Here is a 22,287-nt window from a genome sequence, read left to right as displayed (position 1 = left end):
GATATCCAAGACGCCCTGTCATCAATTGCCAAGGCAGTAGCATATCTGGCAGACGCTGGGCTAGAATCAGTGGAAGCCACTGCCAAAACAGGGGCACTCATGAACTCGGCCAGAAGGGCCATTTGGCTTAAGGAATGGGAAGGAGACATCACGTCCAAGACCAAGCTCTGCGGTCTTCCATTCGAGGGATCTCTCTTGTTTGGTTCAGGACTTGATGAAGTCCTTTCTAGATCCTCAGAAAAAGGGGTTAAATTTCCCACAAGAACAGAACAAACTAATAAGAAGTTTTTTCGTGGCCCTAGGGATAATAAGCAGCAAAAGAGAAAAAATTGGAGCTTCCGAAGGGATAAGACAAGAAAAAACTTTCCTTCTTCCTCCACTGCAGCTGCTAGGGACAAAAAAATGACTTTTCTGTCATAATAGGGGTTGGACTGGATCTTTTTTTCCCAACAAGAAAAGTGACAATCTTCCCCTTTCTCCCTCAGCATCCTGCAAATAGACTACAATCCAAAAACTGCTCTTCTAGTCCCTCCAAAAACAACCCCTATACACACTCCCAAAAGAAAGGCAAGGGAAAAGCCCAGGATGCTTCCAGGAATTCTAAAACTAGGGAAGTTACTTGTAACTATTCCAGTACCAAAAACCCGGTATTTCCGAGTGTCTTGTTCCCACACCTTAGTGGCTTCAAGACCTACGGAAAAACATTACCGGATCAGGATTCAAAAGAATACAGGAAGCATCCCAGCCACTTCAGGGACTCAACCCCTTGCAAAAGAACTAAGGTCCTTCCAAATACACTTTTGGGCAAGAAGAATAAAATCCTTGCGCAAGGGACCCATCCTCCTTCCACAAGGCCAGAACTCTCTGAAGTGGGGGTCCAACCAAGTCAGCATTCAAAGCAAACTGGTTGGGCTGAGAGTTCAAAACAGACAGTTGCTACGCAAACCAGCCAATGTCTTCCCTCCTCTGGTGCCTATTCCAGAAATACTGCACAAACGGACCAGGTATCAGGGACGGAGTTTAATTCGGTCCATTCCCAGACCTCTCCAAAGAGCAGCATCCCTATCCCAAGAAGTAATGCCCATGGCTCGCCAGTGGCATCTACCAGTTCCCTCGGACCCTATGTCCCAGGGATTAAAAGAACATCAGTACCCAGAGTTCCTTCCAGTGACTCCCTGGATACTGAAAGAAAAATGCTTAAAGCAAAGGGATGCTCAGATAGATACACTCTTACTGAGTAGAAAAACAGTCACCAGAAAAATCTACACTAAAATATGGAAAAGATTCGGTACCTGGCGGAAACAAAATAATTTTGCTTCTACCTCTACTCCAATTATTTTGGAATTTTTGCAAGATGGAGTAGACAAGGGTGTGGCAGTTAACACCCTCAGGGTACAAATTACAGCTCTTTCCGTTTTTCTAGACTCCAGTTTGGCAAAAGATCCACAGGTTAAGAGATTTTTGTTAGTCAGGAGTAGGGTTACTCCCATTACTAAAGACAGGTTTTCTCCCTGGAACCTAAATAAGGTCTTAGAGGCATTATCTAAAGATCCTATTGAACCTATAAAAGAAATTTCTTTAAAGTTTCTATCCTTTAAAAATAACTTTTTTGTTAGCCATCACCACAGCTAGAAGAATAGGTGATTTACAGGTTCTGTCTATTAAAGAGCCTTTTATGTTGGTCTTCCCAGATAGGATAGTCCAAAAACCATATCCCTTATATTTACCTAAGGTAGCATCCTCTTTTCATAGGACGCAGGAGATAAATCTACCTTCCTTCTGTGATAAACCACAAAATGACAAGGAAAGAACATTCCATTGTATTGATGTGAGAATAGCTATTCTCACCTATCTAGAAAGAACAAAAGCTTTCAGGAGATAAAACCATCTACTGGTCCTTCATTCTGGGCCTAGGAAAGGTTTGCAGGCTTCAAAACCTTCACTAGCAAGGTGGATTAGCCAAGCAATTACCACTGCTTATTAATTATCAGGTCTTCCTGCTCCAACCAAGATAAAAGCGCACTCAACAAGAGCCGTCGCCACATCCTGGGCTGAGAAGGCAGGAGCCTCATGGGAAAAAATCTGCACTGCAGCCACCTGGTCTAGTCATGACACCTTCCTGAAGCATTACCGTATTGAAATACTGTCTCAACAAGACCTAGCCTTTGGCCAAAAAGTCTTGCAGGCAGTGGTCCCACCCTAAGGTAGGCAGGTCTCTATTATCCTCTCACTGTTGGGCCGTCCTGGAAAAGTGAGGAGAGAAAACCTACGGTTAGTTCACCGGTAACAGTCTTTTCTTACGAGCCTTTCCAGGACAGCCCGCCTACCCACCCTATTTAAAGGGGTGCATGATGTTATGCATGAGTGTAGGTGATAAATGCCTATAATATTGTCTGAACATTTTCCTCAAAAAATGTAGGTTGTTGGAAGTTACTCTATTACAACTGGGGCTAGAGGGGAAGGTGGGGCCTTTTAAATGTGCTTAATTGATTGTGTTTCCTGTAGGGAGGAGCCTATCATCTCTCACTGTTGGGCCGTCCTGGAAAGGCTCGTAAGAAAAGACCGTTACTGGTGAACTAACGGTAGGTTTTTTTTATAACCCTTTTTATAGAATTATGACTTCTGTTTTTTTTCTGCACAGGTGGATTGATGAACCATTTTTTGGTCATGCTTGTCTTGTTACAACAATACAACAAAGTTACATGAGAAGCAAGCCATATGGATGTTATAAGTGACTGAAAGTCTTTATTGCAGTTCACTGGAAGATTCACACAGGACACAAGACCTATCCGTGTTCTAAATGTCATGAATGTTTTGAATGCTCTTCAACATTGATCCAACCTCAGAGGACAACAAACGAGAAGTAATTTTAGTGCTCTGGAAGTGACAATGTCTTTACTGTAAAGTCCAACCCATGTATATATGAGAAGTCATTTCAGAAGATATTTCTTGTTTGGAATGTGATAAAGGTTTTACAATGGAGGCAAAAGGTATCGCACACCAGAAGGTTCACACTGGAGAGAAATCATATCAGTGTTCTGAATGTGATAAAACTTTTACATTGAAGTCAAATCTTATCATACACCAGAGGATTCACACTGGAGAAAAGCTGTATCAGTGTTCTGAATGTGGCAAAGCTTTTACACATAAGTCAAATTGTATCAGACACCAGAGGGTTCACACTGGAGAGAAGTCATATCAGTGTTCTGAATGTGGCAAAGCTTTTAGAACCAAGAAAGAGCTCATCACACACCAGAGGATTCACACTGGAGAGAAGTCATATCAGTGTTCTGAATGTGGCAAAGCTTTTATAACCAAGAAAGAGCTTATCAGACACCAGAGGATTCACACTGGAGAGAAGCCATATCAGTGTTCTGAATGTGGCAAAGCTTTTATACAGAAGTCATATCTTATCACACACCAGAGGGTTCACACTGGAGAAAAGCCATATCAGTGTTCTGAATGTGGCAAAGCTTTTATAACCAAGAAAGAGCTCATCGCACACCAGATGATTCACACTGGAGAGAAGCCATATCAGTGTTCTGAATGTGGCAAAGCTTTTATAACCAAGAAAGAGCTTATTAGACACCAGAGGATTCACACTGGAGAGAAGCCATATCAGTGTTCTGAATGTGGCAAAGCTTTTATAACCAAGAAAGAGCTTATCAGACACCAGAGGATTCACACTGGAGAGAAGCCATATCAGTGTTCTGAATGTGGCAAAGCTTTTATACAGAAGTCACATCTTATCAGTCACCAGAGGATTCACACTGGAGAAAAGCCATATCAGTGTTCTGAATGTGGCAAAGCTTTTATAACCAAGAAAGAGCTCATCGCACACCAGAGGATTCACACTGGAGAGAAGTCATATCAGTGTTCTGAATGTGGCAAAGCTTTTACACAGAAGTCACATCTTATCAGACACCAGATGATTCACACTGGAGAGAAGTCATATCAGTGTTCTGAATGTGGCAAAGCTTTTACACAGAAGTCACAACTTATCAGTCACAAGAGGATTCACACTGGAGAGAAGCCATATCAGTGTTCTGAATGTGGCAAAGCTTATACAGTGAAGTCACATCTTATCAGACACCAGAGAGTTCACACTGGAGAGAAATCATATCAGTGTTCTGAATGTGGCAAAGCTTTTACAGTGAAGTCACATCTTATCAGACACCAGAGGGTTCACACTGGAGAGAAGCCGTATCAGTGTTCTGAATGTGGCAAAGCTTTTACAGTGAAGTCACATCTTATCACACACCAGAGGGTTCACACTGGAAGGAAGCCATTTTAATGCTTTGAATGTGACAAAGATTATACAGTAAATGCTGTGCTAATGTATCACCAGAGGATTCATAAGCTTCAGCTGCCGAAAGGAAACTCTGGAAGAAGGAGGAATAATAAAGGATTTGCGGGTGTCCCATTAGTTTCACAGCCCCAATGTCATCCCACAAGCTAGGGAAGACGTGAAAAGATAAAATGTGACTTTAGAAAAAAAATGAACTAAAATCTGTGAGCAAACTGGAATGTAATGATTGGATGCACTAAATGTAGTGCTTATGTCCATCAGACACACACCTAGAAGGCCTGTAAATATTATACCTTTTTCTTTATTTTTTTTTTTCAGATAAGTATCAGTGACTGAACTGTTTTCCTCATGATTCTCATCTTTTTATTTTTTTGTTTATGGAGCTTTGACTGAACATGTAATTCATTTTCATCATTCACTAACTGAGCCGTGTTCCCAAGGGTTTTCTTCCTTGCCTGAGTGAATACATGACCAACACTGCCTCAGTACCAGAGACTAGGATGGATCTTGCCAAGCCTCTTAAGCCTCAGTGGGAGAGTCCCTTCCAGGTTCTTCTGACTGTTGATACACCATAATCCAAGCTTTGGGGCTCCAGCTATGCTCACCTTATCCAAACTTCCTCTCCCATGATCAATGCCTCCTTTCCATGTTTCATCTCCTCTCATGGATGACAGCTTTGCAGGCAGGTCTGTGGTTGGGACACCAGCCAGGGAGAAGTCTCTGTTCAGTAAGAAAGTAACTTTCTAAGCTACTGTAGGCCTTCAACACTGACTTTCTGCTGTTTATGGGATGCATTTAACAGAACCATTTAATTTCAGCTGGCTACTTTGTGTTACATTTGGTTCCACTGAAAGTCTCAGGGATTCCATCTGGTGAAGAAAGAATGTCCTTGATATCTTCTTCCTCTGTCCAGCTATTATTCATCTCCATAGACTATTCACACAGCACAACTGCAAGAGATCTGAGCTTACCAAGTGTGAAGTGTGTGGTCACATTCTTATCACTTTTGAGGACTGACATTCCTCCAGTTGGAGTTCACTTTAACCTTTTTGCTGCCTGACCCCTTTTTTTCAGTTTTTGCACACGTTTAAAAATCATTTTAGCCTTGAAAATTATGTAAAACCCTCAAATATTATATATTTTCTGAAAGCTCCCTAGAGAATAAAATAGTGGTAGTTCAAATTTATGTCACCCGATATTACCTTAAAGGTATAGGAAACATAAAATTAAAGTAAAAAAAAAAAAAAAAACAATGTGAACATTAGGGTGAACATATACAATAAATCACCCACATTTTGGTAAAATATAAAAGAGGTTGCGCTGAGTAAATGGATGCCAAATTTGCCAAACCTTAAATTTGTGTGTGCCTGTGAAATGGCAACAAACTTCAGTCCCCTATATTTTCTATAGGCAATGCTTAAAAAGCCCCTCCCCCCTATATGTATCAGTTTAGTGTTATGGAGGAGGTCTGGTGCTAGAATTATAGCTTTCACTCCCGTGTGCATGGCAACATGTGAATCGCAATCAACTTTTTCACTTGTAGGTGCCCCTGACACATGCGCTTACGTTTCTACGAGCATATATGTGGAGGTGGAGGGCCTCAAAATTTCTTCGGGGGGGGGGGGGAATTTTATGTGCTTTGGTGTAAACTATTTTTTTGCAAAAAAATAAAAATATTAGTTTTACTTCCCTTTCATCACATAGGGGACAAAAAATCCCCCAATGTGATGGGTTTTTTTTAACCTCTTCTGGACCGGAAGATTTTCCCCCTTAATGACCAGGCCATATTTTGCGATTCGGAACAGCATTACTTTAATGGACAATTGCGCTGTCGTGCGATGCTGTACCGAAATAAAATGTCCTTTTGTTCCCACAAATAGAGCTTCTTTTGGTGGTATTTCATCATCTGTGCGATTTTTATTTTTTGCGCTATAAACAAAAAAAAGAGCAACAATTCTGAATAAAAAAAAACAATATTTTTCACACTTTCTGCTATATAACATTCTCAAAAAAACAAAAACAAATGTAAAAATTGAATTTTTTTAACATTTTAGGCCAATTTGTTTTCTGCTACATATTTTTGCTAAAAAAAAATCACAATAAGCGTATTTTGATAGGTTTGCGCAAACCAATCATGTCTACTAACTATGGGAAAGATTTCCATCTTTTTTTTTTTTTTACTAGTAATGGCGGTGATCTGCGATTTATAGCGGGACTGCCACATTGTGGCATACCGGACCCCTAACTGACATTTTTGACACTTTTGGGGGGACCAGTGACCTTACTACAGTAACCAGTGCTAAAAATATACACTGTTACTGTAATAATGAAGGAGTTAACATTGTGGGTGATCAAGGGGTTAAATGTGAGCCTAGGGGAGTGATTCTAACTGTGGGGGGGTGTGGCTTGTAAAATCATCTTGGAGACCTGTGATCCTATATAGAAGGATCGCAGGGGCTCTATGTTTTCCTACATAACCGCACCCAACACTGGCGTTTCGTATATATGTACACAGGAACTGGGGGGTGTATCAAATGGTGGATAACAACAAAATTTATAATTCAGGTATACTAGATAGCCACTGACATATCTCGTGAATATTTAGAATGAAAGCAGGCACCAAGAGCAGTTTTGATAGAAAAGCATAAAACAAAACTTTACTGGACATCATAATACATAAAGCTTCCTTACACATCTTAAAAATTACTGTAAACATCACACAAAATACTTAGACATAAAAACCCTTTTCCCAAAAATATGAAATTATACTTAGCTCTGGTAGTTGTAACAGCTTCCAATGGATGTCTGCAACAAAAGACAAAGGTCTTGGCCGCATGTTTCTCCAAACAGCCAAAATGAACAAAAGCCAGCAAAGCTACATCATGGATGTTTTCTCAGTGTGACTCTCCAAGGAGTGAGGGTGATCGAAAAGAGGCTTTCTCATGCAAATTAACCCTTTTTTATAGTACTGTGCACAAGAAACCGCCCACAGGATGTGGTCATACCTCTTGTCCACTCACAGGTCATTTTGAGTGAGGTCATCCACACATGGCTGCAACTCCCCCCCCCCCCACAAGCACATGGTTCATTAAATATGCGGCAGCCATTTTAGAACCACCTGTAGGTGAGAGATTATTATTATTACACATGTATTGGGAACATTTGTAAAAAATCCACAACTGATACAGGGGGTTACATTTTTTTTGTGTTTTTTTTTATTTACAATGTGATACTTTAAGTTTGTTTTAACTTTTCCCTCAACTTTATTTCTATCACATAGGGGGTTGATAGTCCTTCATGTGATAGCATATTGCTGGTCACAGGTCCTCTTTAAAGAGACGTTAGACCCCTAATGTCACCTCTGTACCCCAAAAAAAGATGGTCAAGTACAGATTTGAGTGAAAGGGTTACACTACTGTACATCTGCCAGATCTGTATCTGAGGAGACCATAAAAGCAGCATTAGAAAGAAATGTGAGCATGGCTTCAGTCAGGCGATGGTCCTGGTGGTCATGGTCTTGTTCTCCTTCAGGTCCTCTAACCTTGTAGATGGTGACATGGACTTGTTGTGTGGGAATGAGCAGGAGGGGCTCGGGGTTATCTTCTACCCAATGAGCTTGTTATGGATAAAAGATGAAAGTGTCTTCTGGGAATTTACAGGGATTTAGATGTTTAGAGGGCTACATAAGTGGGCAGGGCTGGTATTAATGAGGGGCGTGTCATATGATAATCAGTTTCTTAACATAGATGATATAAATGGTATAAATAGATCCTTGAAATGTAAACAATCTATCTCTTTTCTTCTGTTGGTAAAGTGTCACATATATATGCTTAATAAAGTTGGATGATATTTTCACCTCACAATACTGTGGTCTGGGTTCTTCTACAACACATCCACCCAAAAATGTAATCTTCCAGTTATAGGAGTCTGGTGGAATGGGTGACAAGCTGATTGTATCTCTTGTATTGAAATCTGTCCTACAGATCACGTTTCAGAGGACAGGGATGAGGTCGAGGGAAACCACCCCCCATATATTATGGGCCTGGCACACAGTACCATTCACATACAGTATGGTTATGGGAAGGATCCTTCTTCTACCAATCATGATGGAGGATTTGGCTATTCTAATGATCAGGGCCGCACCCCTCAGTAGAGACAGGGTCTATCCCATGACTATAGGCAGAGACCCTCTAATAAGCAATGGCAGTGTCCTTCTTCATCTCATGGCCAGCACCAGAATTATGATGCAGACCATTGGGGCAATGGGCAATCTGATTTGGACTACCAAAATAATATCCCTGTGCAGAATAATGTTTTCCCACTTGAGGATATAGAGGGAGCTAGGGACAACTACGGGCAAGGTCCGTATAGGCCTAATTATTCTGAAAATACAGGCCCTAGCAACAGTTCCAATTACATCAATAACGATATTGAAGATAGGCATCCTACTAGCCACGGTACAGAACAACAAAGATACCCTGGGCGGGGTTTTCCCACATCCAGTGAGGACATCAAGTGCCCGGGCCGAGCAAAGAGAGGGACTAGAGGGGGGAGGAGAATACAATCTAAAAAGAAAAAAGACAGAACCGCTGTTGGTATTTTCAATCTGAGCCGAACGGTTTTAAGTGACTCTGAAAAACGTATTCTTGATAAAGGTTTGAAGATCGCCCCCCCCCCTCCCCCCCCAAAATGTTTGAAAAAATTTCAAACTTATATGGATGTGCACAGATTTGTGCGGAAATTAAATATTAAACGCTATATGATTAGTAATCCAGTTAAAGAGAATCAATTAATTACTACTGAATTTCAACATTCTGGTTTGGCAAATGTGTCTCTTTTTAACCCCCCTGGGATCTTTGGCTCCATCTCTTAGGGTATTTCGAGATGTGGTCCTTAGGGACCTGGATGGATTGAACATCCGTAAAAATAGGATGAGTAATGATTTACAGGTTGGGTTGGATTCTCTATGCAATAATAAAGATTTAGTCATTAGGCCAGCAGACAAAGGGGGTGGGGGGTTGTGATTTTGGACAGGCGTGATTACATGGCTGAGATGCACCGAATAATTGGTGATAGACAAACCTATACCCTACTTTTAAAGAACCCAATCTCTCAATACAAAAAAAAGAGCTGGAAACTATCATCCCTAAAGGTTTTCATCTAAACATTCGAAATAAAAAAGAGCCTTTTTGGTGCCTAGATGTCTCCCTAAGATACATAAGAGTCTCACCCCCCCCCCCCCCCCCGGGTCGCCCCATAGTCAGTGGCATTGACTCTGTGATGTCCCGGGTGGGGAAATATATTGACTCTTATTTACAGTCACTAGTTCAAAAAATGCCCTTGTATATTAAAGACACCAGGCATGTTATCCATTTACTGTCAGGATATACACCTAAAGAAGGTTTGTGGTTAGTAACAGCAGATGTTACTTCATTGTATACCATCATCCCTCATAATTTGGGTCTAGGGGCTGTTAAGTTATATTTGGACAGGAACTCTAACATACCAGATTTACACGTGTCCTTCATCATGGAACTTCTGAAATTCGCAACAACACATAACTACTTTTGGCTTGATGACCATTATTATCGTCAGGACAAAGGAGTAGCCATGGGGCAAAGTATGCCCCTAGTTTGGCAAACCTCTTCATGGCTCTGTGTGGGGTGGGATGTAGTTTATGCTCAGCATAGACATCAGGTACTGTTAAGAGCAAGGTATATAGACTATGTCCTCCTCCTGTGGGATGGTACCAATTCCAATTTTGGTTTCATTCATGGAACATTTAAATTTAAACAATAGTGGTATTTATCTGAATTATGAGGCGAGTCAAAAAAGTATACATTTCCTCGACCTCACTATTTCTGTCCGGGGGTGATAGTTTCATCACCACTACTTACTTTAAACCCACTGACAGAAATTTGTACATCCCTACTGATAGTTGTCATTATAGCTCATGGTTACAGTCTGTGCCTAAAGGCCAATTTATGAGACCTAAATGGAGTTGTACAGATACAAATGCTTTCCTATCTGAGGCTCAAATCCTTACTGTAAGATTTTTAAAGAAAGGTTATGATGCCACATTTCTTCGTGACACCTTGGATGAAGTTAATCATGTTGATAGAGTGGATCTTTTAAAGGTTAAACCCTCGGTTGAGAAGGCTGAAACTTCTTCAGTAATGTAATTTGTCACCACCTTCTCTGCCCAGCATAGAGGGATCAAACACCTTACCCAACAGCATTGGCATATTTTGGGGAGCGATAGGGTTTTGGGCACTGTTTTACCTGAGAAATCCAGAGTAGTAGTTAGGGGAACATCCACACTTTGAGATAGTTTGGCCCTAATGTCTTGGATCCCCCTACTGAAAAATTTAGCTTTTTTCAAAATCTTATGGGGTATTACCAATGTAGGAAATGCAAAATTTGTTCAATAAAAAATGCAGACAGAGGAGAACCAATGAGTTTGCCTCTACTAGTACCGGAAACTCTTATAAAATTAAACCCTTTATTACATGCTCCAGTACAGGAGTAGTGTATCTATTACAATTTTCTTGTGGATTGCAATATATAGGGAGGACCAAACACTCTCTACAGTTCAGGTTAAATGAACATATTACTAATAGGGATGATCGAACGGTTCGGGTCGCCCAAAAAACGCCTGCAACCACACACCTGGGCATTTTTGTTGCAGGCATTTTTTGGGCATCTTTGGAGACAGAAAGGGGTAGGAGAAGAAAAGCAGCGCCACCTCAGTGTAGATTAAAAGGTTATTTATTACATAAAAACAACGTAGTAACTCACACAGAGGAAATCGTTGATCAGCAAATGGTAATAGTTCTTCTGCAACACTGCAGGGATGTTCGGGAAGTACACTGTGGCGGCCGTGGTCCTGGCTGTGCCGGTGGAGTCCGACACTTCCTGTGGTTCTGGCAGCGTTCAGTATCCAGGCTTACATCCAATAGTGGCAGGGGGGTGCTCGCGTTCGGAGCATGCGTGCTCCTTCCTCAGGCGATGCTGATTTGTGTGACAGCCTGGGAGTTTTATAGCTGAGGAACTCAGGGGGCGGGAGCTTGTTGCTGTGGAGATGCGATATATACAATGAGTCATCAGGTCAGAACAGGAAGTCATATGACAGAAAGTCTCCGGGGTGGGGGCCTGTTGCTGTGGAGATGCGGTATATACAATGAGTAATCTGGCCAAAAAAGGAAGTCATGTGACAGAGAGTCTCCGGGGGTGGGGGCCTGTTGCTGTGGAGATGTGGTGTATACAATCAGTTGTAAAAAAAAAAAAAAAAAACATAATAATAAAAATGAAAATAAAAATAGAAATAATAAAAATAAAAATAGAGGTAAAGAAAAAAAAAAATATTATGAAAAAACTGATAATATTTAACCTAGAAAAAATAATAAGAAATAATGCATATATACTACTATGTATAGGCAGGTAAAGATGGGAATGAGATAAGTCCATGACGGAGAGGGGCTTCTCATAGTTAATTGAGATGAGGGTGGTAGTATTTAAAGGTAGAGGAAAAAGCAGAATATGAAGTATTCTGGAGGAATAATGCAGGATATGAAGTATTGCTATATTTAGGATAATCAGTAGTAGTTTTAAAGTAGTGGGTTCACCTCAATTTCTTAGTTTAAGCCCCCCCGGTGTCAGGGAGTCCAGGCAATATATCCAATAGGATTCTCGAGCACACAGGCGTTTAAACCTTTCTGCTGGAGGAAGATTTTTCGGTATGGATTCAATAATCCACACTTTTAGGTCCGCTGAAGATTGGTGGTGGTGCTGCAGGAAGTGTTTGGGGACGCTGCGTTTGTCGTTTCCAGCTTCAACAAAGCTTCTGTGTTCCCCAAATCTTTTGCGTAGAGTGTGGATGGTGCGGCCTACGTAAAGTAGGCCGCATGGACATGACATACAGTATATTACGAACTCCGTGGAACAGTTGAAAAAATCTGGAATGGTATATTTTTGTCCTTTTGTAGAAAATTCTTTTAGGCCGTGTGTAACATGCTTGCAGGTGAGACATAATTTTTTGCGGCATTGGAACATGCCTTTGATGTTTAGAAAGGTTAGGGGTGCACTTGGTGTAGTGGGAGATTTTTGGATTTTACTTGGAGCGATATTGTTCTTTAGATTCCGAGCTCTTCTGTATGACACCAAAGGGCGGTCAGGGATACTGGCTTTTAAATGTGGATCGGCTTGGAGAATGGGCCAATGTTTCTTGAGAATGTGTTCCATTTGTTTGTACCGGTTATGAAATTTGGTGGTGAATCTAAGTGGTTGTGTATGTGGATGGAGGAGGTTTCCTTATTTTGTGTTGTTTCTTTGGAGACAGGCATAACATCTGAACTTCTGTATAGGGATATATATACACACACACATATATGTATATATACACATACACACATATAGATGTGAAAGTAGCAGAACCCTATGCCTGCCCTAATGAAATTATTTGCAGGCATATACCCCTGTATGTTGTGGTCTTTAACCACTTGCCTACTGTGCACTTAAACCCCCTTCCCATCCAGGCCAATTTTCAGCTTTCAGCGCTGTCACACTTTGAATGACAATTGCACGGTCATGCTACACTGTACCCATATGAAATTTTTATCATTTGTTTCACACAAATAGAGCTTTCTTTTGGTGGTATTTAATCATCTCTGGGTTTTTTATTTTTTACAAAAAAAAAGAATAAAGACAGAAAATTTTGAAAAAAAAAAGTTTTTCTTATTTTCTGCGAGTAAATTTTGAAAATAAATTTTTCTCCTTCACTGATGTGCGCTGATGAGGCGGCACTGATGGGCACTGATAGGCTGTACTGATGGGCACTGATGAGGTGGCACTTATGGGCACTGATGAGGTGGCACTTATGGGCACTGATGAGGAGGTACTAATATGCCGCACTGATGAGCACTGATAGGCGGCATTGATAGGTGGCACTGATAGGCGGCACTGATGAGCACTGATAGGTGGCACTGATGAGCACTGATAGGCGGCACTGCTGGGCACTGAGAGGTGGCACTGCTGGGCACTGAGAGTTGACACTGCTGGGCACTGAGAGGTGGCACTGAGAGGTGGCACTGCTGGGCACTGAGAGACGGCACTGATGGGCGGCACTGATGGGCACTGATAGGCGGCACTGATGGGCACTGGCGGATGGCACTGGACACTGACCGGTGGCACTGATGAGCGGCACTGATGGGCAGCACCATCAGTGTCCACACTCAGTGCCCATAGTGCTGCCAGTCAGTGCTCATCAGTGCCTATATGAGCAGGCACTGATGGGCACTGACTGGCAGCACTATGGGCACTGATTGTGTTCATTGATGGGGGGCACTGATGGCGGGCACTGTGGGCACTGATGGGGGTGCAATTTGTGTATGTTTTTACCTTTAGTAATCAGGGCACTGGTGATCAGTGCCCTGATTACATTCCTGTGTGTCCCCGGCGGCTAACGGCTCCCCCTCCTTCCTCACACTGCAGGCTCCGTGTGAGGAAGGAGCGCCGGCGATGAGAGATGATCTCATATGTTTACATATGAGATCCTCTCTCATTGGACGGCCCGATCACGTGGTGAATGGCCGCTGTGATTGGCCTTTCACCACGATCTGTGATCGGCCGTGTCCAAGGGACACGGCCGACACAGATTTTCCCCGTTGCGCGCTCGCGGGAGCGCGCGGGGGGCGTGTCACTGGGAGGCCGTATAAAGACGGCCTCCCGAAAATTCAAGTCCGCGCTACAGCCTATATACGGCTGCAGCGCGGATGGGGGGTGGTTAAGGTGCCCATCTAATAGTTTTTTGAAACTATTGATGCTTCCTGCTGATACGATTGCTTGTTGAAGAGAATTCCACATCCTTACCGCTCTGACAGTAAAGCACCCCCTACGTATTTTAAGTTTAAACAATTTTTCCTCTAGTTTTAGTGAGTGGCCACGTGTCTTATTGTATTCCCTTACTCTGAAAAGTATGTTCTTTATGCTAGGGTTGCCAGTACAGTATTTGTACATTGATATCATATCCCCCCTCAATCGTCTCTTCTCCAGAGAGAATAGGTTCAGTGCTTGTAGTCTTTCCTCATAGCTGATGTCCTCCATTCCCCTAATTTTTTTTTGTTGCCCTTCTCTGGACTCTCTCCAGTTCCAGCACATCCTTCCTGAGGATCGGTGCCCAGAACTGGGCAGCATACTCCAGATGTGGCCGGACCAGAGTCTTGTAGAGTGGGAGAATAATCTCTTTATTTCTGGAGTGAATCCCCTTTTTTATACATCCCAGTATTCTGTTGGCTTTGCTTGCAGCAGTTTGGCATTGCATGCCACTGCCATGCCTGTTGTCTACCAATAACCCCAGGTCCTTTTCCATCCTAGACTCACCCAGAGGTTCCCCCCCCAGTGGGTAGCTAGCTTTCGTTTTTCTGACGCCTAGGTGCATTTCTTTACATTTTTCAACATTAAACCTCATCTGCCATGTAGTTGCCCACCCCATTATTTTGTTCAGATCCGCTTGTAAGTTTTCCACATCTTGCATAGAAGATATTGGCATGCTTAGTTTAGTATCATCCGCAAATATGGAGATTGTACTAGATATCCCCTCCTCTAGATCATTTATGAATAAATTAAACAAGACAATCCATTACAGCCGTGAGCAAGTTTAAATGACATTTTGTCCTTTAGAAATGTCAGTATTGCTGCAGCAGGCTTTATACATCATACAGATGCCCCACTTTGCAGGCACATTAAGGGGACCCCCCGGCACTATATTTAAAGGAATTTTTTATTTTTATTGTTTCACTTTAAGCATTATTAAAATCACTGCTCCTGTAAAAACAATTTTGCATTAATACATGTTCCCCAGGGCAGTACCCGGGCCCCCATACACTTTTTATGGCAATAACTTGCTTATTAGCCTTTAAAATGAGGACTTTAGATTTTTTTTTATGTTCGTGTCCCATACACTTTTATAGAGTTTGCATGTTTGCAAGATTTTTTACCTGTTGGAGATGTTCTGGTGTGAACCGAACAGGGGGGTGTAGAGCCCATCACTAGTCATGACATTAAATGTGTTATTTATGTCCCTAGAACACCTGACGGTGCTACCTGCATGTTGGGCCTCTATATGTGGCTAGGCTGTGAACAAGTCTCACACGTGTGGTATCGCCATACTCAGGAAGAGTAGCAGAATGTGTTTTGGGGTATAGTTGCAAGTATGCATATGCTGTGTGAGAGAAGTAACCTGTTAACATGACAATTTTGTTTTAAAAAAATCTTCATTTTGCAAAGAATTGTGAGAAAAAAACTTCAAAAAACTTACCTTGCATCTTACTTAATACCTTGGAATTTTTAATTTCCAAAAAGAGTTTTTTTTTTTTTTTTGGGGGGGGGGTTGTATTTTCCTGGCTTGTTAGTTTCTTAAGAAATGTGATAGACCTTCCTTACATCAGGAGTGATCAATGATTGGCACCATTGCTTGTAGACTCTATAACTTTCACAAAGACCAAATAATATACATTTATTTGGGTTATTTTTACTAAAGATATGTAGCAGTATATATATTGGCCAAATTTTATGTAGAAAAATTACTAATTTGCAAAATTTTATGACAGAAACAAAGAAAAAATGCGTTTTTGTTTTTTCAAAAAAATTTTTGGTCTTTTGTTATTTCTAGCACAAAAAAAAAATAAAAAAACCCCAGTAGTGATTAATTACCACTAAAAGAAATCTATATTTGTGTAGAAAAGAAGGACATACATTTTATATGGGTACAGTGTTGCATGAGTAATTGTCATTCAAAGTATGAGAGCGCTGAAAACTAGTCTCAGCAGGAAGGGGGTGAAAGTGCCTGGTATTGAAGTGGTTAATGCAGTCAGTGTAGTGCTGTGATTCTTGTGTAACAGTGTAGTGGGGCCACTGAAGTGTTGGTGTGATCCCATTTTTCATTGATATTTTTTTTTTGCAGCATCAGGTTCTGTTGCTGCAAAAAAGCAACGTGTTTCTGAGGCTTCGTTAGGTCAAAGGAGGAACGGTGGAGAAGGCGGCCGGCTGACCGATGCCTTTAAACAATTGTTTAGTCCTCAGCGCCCAGGGCTGTTAGGTTTAAGCAACTATCGGCAGCATCTTCATCATATGGAGCAGGATTATCTAGGGTGGGGGAATTGAATTACAATTCACCGAGGTCAGGTCAGTAAAATTTTCTTCTAGCAGAGGTCCGAATATCATGTCTGTACCATTGTGCATTTTCACGTGCTCCAAACGGCATGTTACTTCAGCACCATGCGACTTGGTGCAGCGCAATTTTTTAAAAATAGGTAAAGGACTTCTTTCTGTGTTTCCTGCGGGTAGTGCAGCCCATGACGTGTGCACCTAATGCACATGCACAGGTTGAAGGGGGCTTCCAGATTCTGATAAGCCACCCACCCGCAGACCCCCCACAACCACAGCCCAGGGTTGTCGGGAAGAGGCCCTTGTCCCCATCAACATGGGGACAGAGTGCTTTGGGGTGGGGGGGTTCAGAGCCCCCCCCGCCCCAAAGCACCCAACCCCCATGTTGAGGGCACGTGCCCTGGTATGGTTCACGAGGGGCGGGCTGCTCGCTTGTCCCCGCCCCTTTCCTGACCTGCCAGACTGCGTGCTCGGATAAGGGTCTTGCATGGGTTTTTGGGGGGCACCACGCTGTTTTTTCTCTTTTAATTTCACCGGTTCCCATTAAAACCCATACCAGACCTGAAGGACCTGGTATGGACTGGGGGGGACTCCGGGACTCCACGCCATTTTTTCCATTGTTTCTACATCTGTATTGCCGGGAGTCGACAATAGATTACAGCCACGAGCAAGTTTAAATGACATTTTCTGCTTTAGAAATGTCAATATTGCTGCAGCAGGCTCCATACATTGTACAGATGCCCCACTTTACAGGCACATTAAGGGGACCCTCCAGGCACAATACTTAAAGGATTTTTTCATTTTTATTGTTTCATTTTAAGCGTCATTAAAATCACTGCTCCTGTAATAATGATTGTTTAAAAAACATTTTTTTGCATTGATACATGTCCCCCAGGGCAGTACCCAGACCCCTATACACTTTTCATGGCAATAAATTGCATATAAGCCTTTCAAATAAGAACTTTTCATTTTCCATGTTCGTGTTCCATAGACTTTAATAGAGTTTTCATGTTTGCTGGAACTTTTTCCCTGTTCGAGATGTTTTGGTGCGAACCGAACCCGGGGGGTGTTCGGCCCATTGCTACTTCTATATGTTCCTGGAACTCCTTTCTACAAATCTCAGATACAATTGATTCCTGAGCATCGTCCTGTATAAAGGAGAAGTATGATAAACAAATAATAAAAATATATATATATATATATATATATATATATATATATATATTTAGCTCCTTCGGTGTAAGGCCTGCAGCTGTCCCATGTTAGCTCTAAGCCTGAGATCACATGACCTCTGATTACTTAGTTCCTGGTCTGTTCCTCCGGGGCTCCCTGGAGTTCTGGATTGTGGAGGGGGCAGGTGCATCTGGCTCTGACTCTCAGCTGCACACTGAGAGGTGGAGTCAGCTGTCAATCAGGTAGATCTGGCCATACTTCTCTCCTAAGTTCACCCTACGCTGTGCACTCCCTTGCTTCTGTTACCCCGTGGCAAAACAGGAATGAAATAGGACTGTTTAATTATGAGGGATTTATACATAGCTCATGTATACCACAGTGCTGCACAAAAAGCAACTCAACAATCGACATCAGTCTCTGCAACAGAAGAGCTTACACTCTAATGTCTCAAACATACCTCACAGTATAACAGTATCCCCTGTACTGTACAGGGGAGAGGCCACTACTGGAGGTACGGCCATACAGGGAAACATCTTGCGCTAGGGTGCTCTGGGACCAGATATTGCTGGTCCATATTGTGAGGTCGATTACTGTAGGTCCTTTGGAAGGACTTGACCCATTACAACTATAATATTAGGTCACATACACATGCCCTGTATCTGTGTGGAGGTAGTCTCCCCCTATGGATGCCGCATTTACTGGTTGGTCTTGGTAATCCCACTATATGACCATTTGTATTATCCGTATATTCCATCTGGGCTGTTATATGTTGTCTAATAATCCAGACCGTTCTATATATGGTCTGTAATCTATCACTGTGACTGCCTCTGCTTCATATGGTCCCGATGCCTGCCCCAGGAAACGTTATGCCCTGTTCAAGATTTTATGGGAATAATTGTCTTGAAGGTCTCTTTGGCCCTGAAGAAGCCTCTGGTGAAACGCGTCGGCTCTTTGAGGACCTACAGACTATGCCCTATAGAGACATTATTGTTGCCAATTTTGTATCAATGTTTCCTGAGGGAACATGTGTTTTTATATGTATATGTATGCATACGTAATCGTTCTTTTTTATCTTTATGATTTAATAAATATGTTTTCATAAAAATTCTACTTTGTTTTATTTGTGATCACCCTTCCTTGACTGGCCTCCAAAATCCCACTTTCCTTATTTTTTGCTTTGGTTGTTGTCCATAATTGGGATGCTGGCCATCTTTTTCACAGATATTTGTTGATAAGTGATCACATGACCTCTGACCACTCAGTTCCTGGTCTGTTCCTCCGGGGCTCATTGGAGTGCCAGATTGTAGAGGGGGCAGGTGCATCTGGATCTGACTCTCAGCCGCACGCTGAGAGGTGGAGTCAGCTGTCAATCAGGCAACCAGGTAGATCTGGCCATACTTCTCTCTTAAAGCGGAGTTCCGGCCTCGGGGGTCAAATTTAGATAAAAACACCCCCGGGACAGTCAGGGCTAGTACATTCCACAATGGATAGCCTCTGAACTGTCCCGGGTCGCACTTACCTGTAAGAAGAAATACTTACCTTGAAAAGTTATTTTTCAGCGCTGCCATCTCAGGTGTGGGCAGCTGAAGCCAGCGCGTCCTCTTCTGCTGCCTCTTCGGTGACGTCGGAGTCCCACGATGCACTGCACCGGCCCCGCTCATCACTTCCGGTGCAGGCGCGGCATCCCTGCACAGCTTCTGAGCATGCCCAGAAGCTGTTTAGCAGGGAATGCTGTGCCTGCACCGGAAGTGACGAGCGGGGCCGGTGCAGGCGCATTGACTCCTGGGAGCGATGATGTTCAGCTCCCAGGAGTCATCGCAATCCGGAAGAGACGGCGCGGGTCGCGGCCGCAGAGGGAGGAAGTGGAAGGAAGGTGAGTATATTTTCTTCAATATCAAGGTAAGTGACCAAAAAAAAAAAAAATTGGGAGCTTCCATTTCTTTTTCAGGTGGCCCTCAGCAAACGGATGGCCCAAAATCCTTTTTTTTTTTCGATTTTAAAGGCCGTAACTCCGCTTTAAGTTCACCCTATGTTGTGCACTCTCTTGCTTCTGTTACTCTGTGGCAAGGACTGTTTAATTATGAGGGATTTATATATAGCTCACGTATAACACAGTGCTGCACAAAAAACACTCAACAATCAACATTAGTCTCTGCAACAGAAGAGCTTACACTCTAATGTCTGAAACACACCTCACAGTATAATAAATTACCATTTGCTCTGACCTACCGCAGTACTGTACAGAGAACACTAAGCCAGTCATATTAGTCTCTGCACCAGAGGAGCTTGCACTCTAATATCTCTCCACAGTCATACATAATTGGAGTAAATTTTAGGTGAACCCATCAGACCCCTGCAAATATTTCTTTATTGTATTTTTGTTTATTGGAATCTGAAGAATGCAGGATGACAACACGTCAGCTCTACAGATTCAGTCACTTCACATGAAGACTTTGATATGTAGATAAAGCTTTCCAGACTTGCTCCCGAATCAGTTTTGTCTTCACTCCATAAATAATTGGATTTAGCATGGGAGGAACGAGAGTGTACGTATCTGCTAGAATTATATGAACATAAGGTGGAATCCTTCTACTGCCATATCGATGGGAAAGGAAAGTGAAGAGGGCCAGACCATAAAAACTTAGAAAGATGCACAGATGGGGTATGCAGGTGTTAAAGGTCTTCAGCCGGGCGTCTTTGGATGGAAGACTGAAGACCACATGGAAGATGGCACAGTAGGATACCAGGATAAAAAGCATGTCTAGTCCTGAGATTGTGAATGCCACAGCCAACCCCAGAGCACTGTTTATTCTGATGTCGGCAGCAGCAAGTTTCACAATCGCCATGTGCTCACAGTATGAATGGGGCACAATGTTGGTTTTAAAAGCAGGAAATCTCTTGATCAAAATGATGCAGGGACACATCAAAGTGACCGCTCTGAACAGTAAGGAGATGACCAGTTTGACAATGATGGTGTTGGTCATTATAGACCCATACCTGAGCGGTTGGCAGATGGCGATATAACGGTCAAACGCCATACCAAGCAAAAGTCCTGACTCCAAGCTGGTGAAGGAATGGAGGAAGAACATCTGGAGGAGACATGACTCAAAACCAATGTGTCTCTTCTGGAACCAGCAGACAGACAGCATTTTTGGAGCAATGCTTGTAGACAAAAGGGCATCAGTGGAGGCCAACAGAGAAAGGAAAATAAACATAGGCTTGTGAAGGCCAGAAGAGGCTGATATGACAGCCAGGAGCATCACATTTCCCAGCAATGCCAGGACATAACATGAGCAAACAATGGCACCTACCCAGTTATAAACTCCTTCTAGTCCGGGAATGCCAACCAGGATGAATGAGGTGGGATAGAATGTGCCATTGACTTTGATGTCGTTCATTTCGCTGTTGATCATCTTCTACACCCAAGTCCGCAGTTCTCTGTGAGGATTAATATACCATAAGGTCACCTAAGTTAATATACTTTATTGTCACCTAATGGGATAGAGGACTTACAATTATGACTGGAATATGAATACAAATGAAAAATGTATATTTATATAAATAGGAGAACATTACTTGGTCTGTAAATAAATAATAAATAAAGTTGTTTTATCTGACTAGGAACATGTAGACTTTGTATAAGCCCCCGTTCACATTAGGTCACTCCGACTTATTTGGCCAATCTTCACCGAATCATTCGCTTTCCTGGTTTCCCTCATTGATGTTTTATAGGAGATTTGGTCTCCATACTACGCTTCATATTACTGGTTTTAAGGTGTGCGGCCATTTCACACATTGTTGGATTCACTGCTGGATATTTTTCACATCGGTGATATCTTTGGAATTGAGTGCAGATTACGTCATTCAGATCACTGCCACTTGTTGCTGCTGTTTTTGCACAGTTTTGCACAAGAATTGTAATGTGGGCTTTTAACGTATTATTTATTAGGGATGATCGAACTTTTGAAAAGTTCGGTTTGACCAGAACCCCCAAACTTCCTGAAAGTTTGGGTCAAGATTCCAGAACCCCATTGAAATCAATGGGACCCGAACTTCGGTAATCAAAAAACACCATTTTGAAGCCCTACAACCCAATAAATGCCCCTAAAAAGTGCCTAAAAAAAGTTCTGGGTCATGCCCCAGGGACTATTAATCACAAAAAAAAAAATCTTAAAAATTGTCGTTTTTGATAGAGAGCCAATTATTGAAAAAAATATTGAAAAAAAAAGAGATTTCTTTGGATTTAGTGTCTGGGGGGGGGGGGGGGTCTAAAAATGTACCTGTGAAGTTTCAGCTCTGTAGCATGTCCAGAACCAGAAAAAAAGATAATTTTTCTTAGAATTTTTCTTAGCGCAGGGATGGGGTTCCGCTACTTTCACACCTGGGCGTTTTTGTTTCAGGCATTTATTGGGCATTTTTTGGGCGTCTTTGGAGGCAGGCATGACATCTGAACTTCTATATAGAGGTATACACACACACACACACATATATATATATATATATATATATATATAAACTGTGACAGGAAGTCAGGTAAATCTGTGGATGTAGTCACAGACTGGAGATACATTTCCACCTGGTTTAGAAAATTCACCAATTACTATAGGGTGTTGGCTGAAAAGGTAGCCAGGACGGCTTAAGGA

At 42.2% G+C, this 22,287-nt stretch overlaps 2 protein-coding genes across 2 annotated transcripts; one reads left to right on the top strand and one right to left on the bottom strand.

The window, feature by feature from the left end:
* Positions 1-2,934: 2,934 nt before the first annotated feature.
* LOC309548366 (uncharacterized protein) lies at positions 2,935-4,294 on the top strand (the record flags this gene model as incomplete). Its single annotated transcript, XM_082248304.1, has 1 exon — positions 2,935-4,294. The coding sequence occupies exon 1, from the start codon at positions 2,978-2,980 to the stop codon at positions 4,292-4,294; it is 1,317 nt and encodes a 438-aa protein (XP_082104430.1). The 5' UTR covers positions 2,935-2,977.
* A 15,785-nt stretch (positions 4,295-20,079) lies between these two features.
* LOC309545777 (olfactory receptor 52A1-like) lies at positions 20,080-21,057 on the bottom strand (the record flags this gene model as incomplete). The annotated part of the gene is made up of 1 exon (XM_082245128.1): positions 20,080-21,057. The coding sequence occupies one exon, from the start codon at positions 21,055-21,057 to the stop codon at positions 20,080-20,082; it is 978 nt and encodes a 325-aa protein (XP_082101254.1).
* Between the last annotated feature and the right edge of the window lie 1,230 nt (positions 21,058-22,287).

The sequence above is a fragment of the Pelophylax lessonae genome, assembly GCF_965119305.1.
Source record: "Pelophylax lessonae genome assembly, chromosome: 2".
Taxonomy (NCBI): domain Eukaryota; kingdom Metazoa; phylum Chordata; class Amphibia; order Anura; family Ranidae; genus Pelophylax; species Pelophylax lessonae.
This window is presented reverse-complemented; position numbering and strand designations above follow the sequence as displayed.